The sequence below is a fragment of the Seriola lalandi genome, unplaced genomic scaffold, assembly GCF_002814215.2.
Source record: "Seriola lalandi dorsalis isolate HSWRI2012SDOR001 ecotype SW California unplaced genomic scaffold, Sedor1 jcf7180002054720, whole genome shotgun sequence".
Lineage (NCBI taxonomy): Eukaryota > Metazoa > Chordata > Actinopteri > Carangiformes > Carangidae > Seriola > Seriola lalandi.
Window position 1 is genome coordinate 266,037 of NW_019525273.1, and position 7,403 is coordinate 273,439.

A 7,403-nucleotide genomic window follows, 5' to 3' on the forward strand; every position below is an offset into this window, starting at 1 on the left:
AATCTACCGCCCCACCCCACTCACCACCCGCCACCCACCCCACCCCCCATCCAACTGTCCCTTGTCTTGGCACAGGACTCTCCTCAGAGGTGACTTTGACACTGGCCAGAGCTCTCCCCTTAAATCCCATTAGCCAGGACAGATACTGCCAGCCTGCCTGTAGTAATAGATATGGTGGGAAGGTGTGTGTGTGTGTGTGTGTGTGTGTGTGTGTTTTGTTTTTTCTTTCTATATTCACTTGATAAACGTATTGTCTCGGGGTGAGGTGGGCCAAAAGAAATCAATACATTTATATTAACTTCCTGGTACTGTATCAGAGGAGAACTCGGAAGCCAAGTTTCAATATTGATATTAGTTTTTCGAGGCTATTGATGAAAGAGTTTGTGCTTCCTGTGAAACACAGCTCTCAACAGGGAGACTCCATCAATGCACAGGTGCTGCTGAAGCACCAGGTGTGCTCGGCGGTGTCACGACTCTGTGGAGCGTGACATCATCATCAAGCTCGGCATGAAGTATAAACAGAAAAGTAAATATACAGAGTTTATTTGTTTTAATGAGAGTTTCCCAGCTTCCTGTTCACACCTGGCAGGAACACGTGTCACATTCTTTCAGCAGTGTGAACGCAAATGTGTCCCAGGTCACAGTGAAGGACCGCCTACTCACCCGACCCCCAGAAACCTTCTGTTGTGGTTTGTTGCTGCCATATAAATAAAAATTGATTGGACTTGAGATATATTACGAGTGAGTCAAACATGTTATGCGATTTGTTTTGCCTGGATGACGCCAAGGAATAGACCCCAGCCTGTACTCTTCTTCTTCTTCTTCTTCTTCTTCTTCTTCTTCTTCTTCTTCTTCTTCTTCTTCTTCTTCTTCTTCTTCTTCTTCTGCTTCTTCTTTTAATTTACGGTAGATCCGGCACAGTTAAAGTGCATTGCTGCCTCCTGCTGGTCAAAAACAACAACGCTTTATTTTTATTTAGTCTTTGCGTTTGGGATTTATTTCTCCCGGGTTAGGGTTAGTTAGGAGAGAACCGATCACAGGTGGTCACCGCAGACACGTGTGGAGGTGTGAACTGACGCAGGTAGAGCTGGCCACTTGTGATCGGATCACCTGAGGAGCATTTTAATGGCGGGTACGAACTGGGCCAGTGTTGAGAAAAGTCCTGACCTCTCAGCATTATTTTACACTTGAATCTGAAGTGACACATTCCTGCAGTTGTGTGGTTAGACGTAAATATATTTCCTGTAGAGTTATAAAAGACGATTCATCTCCGGGAAATTAAATCACATTTGTAGGGAATCAAGGAGGGCAGTGATCTGATTGGCTCTCAGCTGTCTGATAAGTGCTGTTCACACACTGAAACTTAATAATGAATCATATGTTTTTAATGTTGTATTATTGTATTGTGACATCTCGTGATTTATTCCATCTCTACACAGAATAATCTGATTAATCTTAAACAGGAACATTTCCAATTTGTGGAGGTTTCAGTGTAAAGTAGCTCCCCCTTGTGGATGAAAGAAATGTTTTCACCACAGTGACTTGACAGTGTTAGAGAAATTAGATAAATGAGTTCAATGATTGTTTTCATCTAAAGCGATGTGAAAATGTGACACATGGAACAGGGAAGAAAGTTTTGTTCTTAGTGGAACGTTTGATTGTTGAGTGCTGTGGACTCTCTCTCTCTCTCCGTGGAGAGAGGGAGGGAGGGAGGGAGGCTGTGTTGTCGGGCGTCTGTCCGGTTGAGTGTTGCGTTCAGGGTCCCTGCGGCTCGCTGTGTTACAGTCACGACTCCTTCGTGCGTCGAAACATGAAACCTCCTCATCTCAGAGCGAGGCTCAGGTGACCTGATCCACCCGGCTGCCAGCTTCACTCTTTGTCCTTCATCCCTTATCTCTCTCTCTCTGCCTCCCCTCCTTCCTCCCTTTCCTTCTCAGCTCCTTCTCTCCTTACCTTCCTCACTTACGCTGTACTCCGTTTCTTCTTCTCCTTCTCTCTTCTCCCACTTCTGTAGCATCTCCTTTCATCCCTTCTCCTCTTCTTCTTCCCTCTCTCCCCTCCGTTACCATAACCTCTTTCTCCTCTCTCCATCTCTTCTACTTCCATTCATTTTCAGCCTTTTTTCTCCTTCCCTCCTCCCCTCTCTTCCTCCCCTCTCCCTCTCCTCGTCCTCGTCCTCCTCCTCCTCCTCTCTTGGATCTGTCGTTCTCAGCTGTTGTCCAGGGACTCGGGGCTCCGGGAATGTCACCATTGACGTCACCCGGCATTCCTCACATTCCCACGCCCAGCCTCGCGTAATAGGAGACATCACACACACACACACACACACACATACACACACACACACACACACACTGAAGGTACTCATACTTTTACAGTCATACACAGAGAGGAGCACATGTAAAGGGCAGAGAGAGACACATACAAACAGTCAACATATATAAATACATCCAGAGATACATCAACATGCTGCTATGACTCACTTACACTCTCAGAATCGGAGGGTGTTCATGTGAACTTCAACACACACACACACACACACACACACACACACACACATACACAGTATTAAAATTCAGTCTCAGGGTCCAACTTTGTTATTCCACTTTTCACAAAGTTAGAATTGAAACAAACTGACACTTTAATTCTCCTGAAGATCAAATATTTAAGTTTTTATATTTAAAAGTTTAGTAGGAAAAAAAAACGAAGCAGATCTTATAGAGTGAAGACTAAAAAGTGACCGACCTCAACTTGTGAACTTGTTGGAGAAACATTCTCCCAACACCCCAGAGTTATTAGTTTATTTTACACTTGGAGGAGGAGGAGGAGCCGTTTCTCCTCATGCAGATACGTTTTCAGATCTCCTCCTCGGTGTCGGTCCAGGAGAGGGGGAACAGGATTTTGTTTGTGATGTTGACAGAACTGAAGAATCACATTTACAACATTTTAACATCAACATTTCCTCCTATAAACATCGTCTCAGTCACTCTGATGAGCCACAGACACAGTTTGTATAGGGACTATTTCTTCAGTAGAAGTAGTTCCATGTAATGTAAACACACACACACACACACACACAGTTTCTGTGAGGTGATTTGGTCTCGTGTGTGTGTGTGTGTGTGTGTGTGTGCGTGCATGCGTGCGTGCGTGTGTGTTACTCATAACTCAGGGTCACCACAAAGACGCCACCCTCCTCCTTTATCCACAAACATGAACACAACGCAACCAGCAGCAGATTCCCGTCAGTCAGTGACGCACACATGTTCAGTGCACGTAACACACACACACACACACACACACACGGTCACAGGATATCCCAGATGCACCTGATGCGAGGGGGGGTCCACTGTGCGTCAGCAGTGCACAGGTGATCTCAGTGGTCAGATGCATGCTGGGAAATGTTTCTCCACTCTCTCTCCATCTTTCCTTCTCTACCACCTCTTTAACTCCCTCACCTCCTCTTCCCTTCATCCTTTGTTCTTTTCCTCCTCTTGTTCTCTGCCTCCATCCTGCTCTCTTGTTTCCTAGTCCCTCTCTCATTTCCTACCTTCTTCTTTCCTCTCCTTTGGTATTTCCTTCCCTCTCATTTTCTCTCTACTCTCTTCTGTCTCCTATCTCTCCAGCCTCAGTTTCCCGTTGCCTACATCCTTCCCTCGACCTCCTTTCATCCTTTCCTCTCCCCACCTAATGTTTCATCCCTTATACCTTCTTCCTACATCTGTTCTTTCTTTCTAGTTCCCTTTTCATCCCTAAGTCATTTCCTAGCTCCTTTCTTCTTTCCTCGCCTCCTTCTTTTTTCCCAACCTTTTTTTCTCCTTCTTTACCTCCCTCCCTTTTCCCCTACCACCCCATTCACTATCTGCCTTTGTTATTCTCTACCTCCTACCTTTTTCTCTCCTTCTACCTTTCCCTCATTCTGTATTCCCCTCCTTTTTCCTACACCACCTCTCATTTTCTACCTCTTTTCTCCTTTCCTTCTCTACATTTCCTCCTCTTTATCTCCCATCCTCTTCCCTCCTCCCTCTTGTACCTTTTTATTTCTTTTTCTTCTTCCTTTTCCTACCAGCCCTTGTTTTACCTTCCTCATCCTCCTCCCCCTCAGCGTTCCCTCCTTCTCGCCTCCTTTCTTATTCCCTCACTCCTTCTTTATCCTCTACCTCTTCTCTCCTTCCCATTTTTATAGAAACCATCTGTGCACAGCTGTTTAGTCTATTTTATTATTATGGATAAAACTTGTTGGTTTATTTAGTCTTCCAGATAAATGAGTTAGCTAACCAATAACCAGCCTCTTTGTCTTTGTCTACATGCTCCCTCCGTTTCCCTCCATCACTACTCCCTCAACCCTCTCCCTCCTCCTGCCTCCTTTCACCCCTTCCTCCCCCACCACTGCCTCCATCAGCCCTCTTCTCCTTCCCGCCTTTCTCCTTCAAACTGCCCCCCCCCCACTGAGCTGATAGCAGAGGTAGTGTTTGCTTGTTGTTGTTGTCAGGTTTAGTTTATGTGTGTGTGTGTGTGTGTGTGTGTGTGTGTGTGTGTGTGTGTTTCCCTGGAGTGTGTGTGACTGAGATGAAGCAGAGTCACATGCCGCTGTCGTCTGGAGGCGGCGTCATGGAGAACTGCTATCTGCTATCATACACACCCTGACTGAGGGGAATACAGCCCGTGCGCGTGTGTGTGTGTGTGTGTGTGTGTGCGTGTGTGCGTGTGCGTGTGTGTGTCAGGGTTGGGAAAGTCCCTGCTGTCCCCCTTATACACTCTGTGACTGAGTCTCTGTTTGAATCAAGCTCTTATTTTAACCTTAGCGACACTGACAGGCCGCCGCTGACACACAGAACCACACCCCAACTCCAGCTTCATTAAAAAGTCATTAATTAATTATTAATACATGAAAACGTACAAAAACCAGGAAGCGATAAAAGAGGGAAAACGTTGTTTTAACCTCATAATATTTGTGTAACTCACTGTTATCAGGTGTTGTTGTTTCTTACAGAGGAACCTCAGCCGGTTGGAATGCGGCCGGTCGGTCGGTCAGTTTCACGATCTGTGAGTTTGTCTGTCATGTTGCAGGAAACGCTCCCCCCTGCACCAGAAACAAAGAGCAGAATTACTGCAAACTGTTTATTAAAGAATCCAGTGACGTTAAAGTGTCTGTTGATGTTCTGTAGTTTTCTCACTGTCAACAAATCACATGAAAAACCAGGAACAATCCCACTAACAAATACTGTCTTCTTCCTCTGAGAGCTCCACTGTTTCCAAAAACCATTAAAAACATCAGTGAGCCTCACCGTGACACTTTCCCTCATCACCATGAATACACACAAACACACACACACACACACACACACTGTAGTTTATTCTGACTCAATCCTGCTGCCTCAAATACTCACTAGAGCACCAACTGTGGATTAATCCGCCGCTGAAAATAGTCCCCTTCTGCCACAGGCAGAAGGTGGAGAGATGGTGGGAAGTCAGATGTCGATGATAACAAAAACATAGAATATCGCCAACCTGATTATTCGAGCTTCTAAAGTGCAGAGAGATTGTTCCAATACAAATCCAGCCGTTTCCAGAATCATCAGTTTTTATCTGAGCCCTGTTCCGTCCGGGTTCAAGACGCCAACTCTGATCTGAGGAGATTCTTGAAACAAGTTGGTTTGTTTCGGAAATATAGTTTTGAAACGAGATCAAGAAAGAAAGGCTCATAAGAACATGCAGTCACGCAGGTACTGATGGGAAATGAAGTTCACAATTGTAGTTCATAAGGTAGAAACACACACAGGAAGCTCCAATAACTGTGATATATTCGAATCGAGTTGAAATAATGTTGCTCCATGATTCGTGATGAGAAAGTAAGACTCGTGGTGTAATGATGATAATAATCCACGCTGCCTCGGGGAGGAGGATATTTTTTGCAGTGTATGATGGAAAGAGTCCAGGGACAATTGTGTGTGTTTGTTTTCATCAAGCACCGAGACGACTGGAACAAAAGAGGGAAGACGTAGAGGGAGTGCAAATAAAATAGTTCTGGAGAGAGCGTGACACGGTTTTGATGTTGAGGAGCCGCAGAAATCAGAGCGCCGCCAACAAACACTGTTTGAGCCGCAGAAATGATGAGGAGCATGTGGTGCGACAGAGCGATCCAACTCGCTAATGAGAGCAAACGCACGCACGCACACACACACACACACACACACACACACACACACACACAGAGCTGAATGTACACACCGGGGCAGACAGTTACAGAGTTCACAGATAAATACAAATACTAAAAACATCAAAACATACGAGCACACAACCTCCTCTGTCCCTCCCTCCTCACTCTGTCTCTCTCTGTCTCTCTCCAGCTAACGGCTACATCAGTGCCAGGGCCTCCCCGGGCCTCCTCTCCGTATCCAACGGCAACAGCCTGGGGAAAGTAGTCCCGGCGAAGTCTCCGCCCAGCCCTCAGATGGTCAACAGCCGCAAGCCGGACCTCAGGGTCATCACCTCGCAGAGTGGCAAGAGCCTGATGCAGCTGGTGAGGAGGGGGAGGGTGTGTGTGTGTGTGGGGGGGGGGCTACAGCAACCACAGAGGGACAAACTAAAGATGGGTCCAAACTCACAGGGGACTGGAGGAAACGTGTCTTCAGAACCGAGCAGGAACAGTTTGACTCAAAATGATTGTATATTTGGTTTAAAGTCTGGTCAGATTAAACAGATTTATAACCAGGTAAAAATGAGAACCGTGTTGATAGCTTCAGTAACACTTGAGGAAGTTCCCTGGGGTCCCCAGACCACCGATAAAGAATATTTATTCAGAATATCTAAAGTTTTGCATAGTGTGCACTTCGCGATAATATCGTAAATCGCTGTATTTGGGCTGGACTGTACGGAGATATTAACTTTTAGATATCACCCAATCACATATACTCTGCGCACCCTGCTTCCATGTCAAACGGCCCCTTCTACTGCATCAATATACAGCGCCGTGCAAATGCTTTTGACTCTGGGTTCATCTGAAGTGTCTAAAACCTGCGCACAGTTTTGTTTATCGTGTTCAGGTTTACTTTAGTTTTGCTTTGATTCAATGTGATCGGCTCCAGCTTTTAAGAATAAAAAGCTCGGCACCTGTGCAGCTTCTCTAAAAGCTGCTCCCGGGTTCTGTAACATCTGAAATCAGAGGGAACATTTGTTCCTCCTGTTGCGCAATTCAACATCTGGACCCAGTCGTTCTCCTCGGCTCAGCCGTCGATCAGCTCAGCTGCATTCGGACTGTTTCCACTAACACATGTATCTCTGCAGGTATCGCTCAACACAACTGTTGACTGGGCTTTAGTCAAAGTTCTTTTCAGTGATGTTCATATTTCTACAGTTAGTTGTTGTAGAAACGTAACCGTCCTGTTGTTTTTCACCTCCCCCCC

At 45.8% G+C, this 7,403-nt stretch overlaps 1 protein-coding gene across 7 annotated transcripts in view; it reads left to right on the forward strand.

Annotated features, from left to right (window-relative positions):
• The window catches only part of mef2d (myocyte enhancer factor 2d), a 98,242-nt gene that overhangs the window by 78,498 nt on the left and 12,341 nt on the right, over positions 1-7,403 (forward strand). For all 7 annotated transcript variants that reach the window (XM_087178728.1, XM_087178723.1, XM_087178727.1 and 4 more), the window contains one exon: positions 6,348-6,520. In XM_087178728.1, coding sequence (XP_087034854.1) covers positions 6,348-6,520 — 173 coding nt within the window. The remainder of the gene's footprint in view (positions 1-6,347; positions 6,521-7,403) is intronic.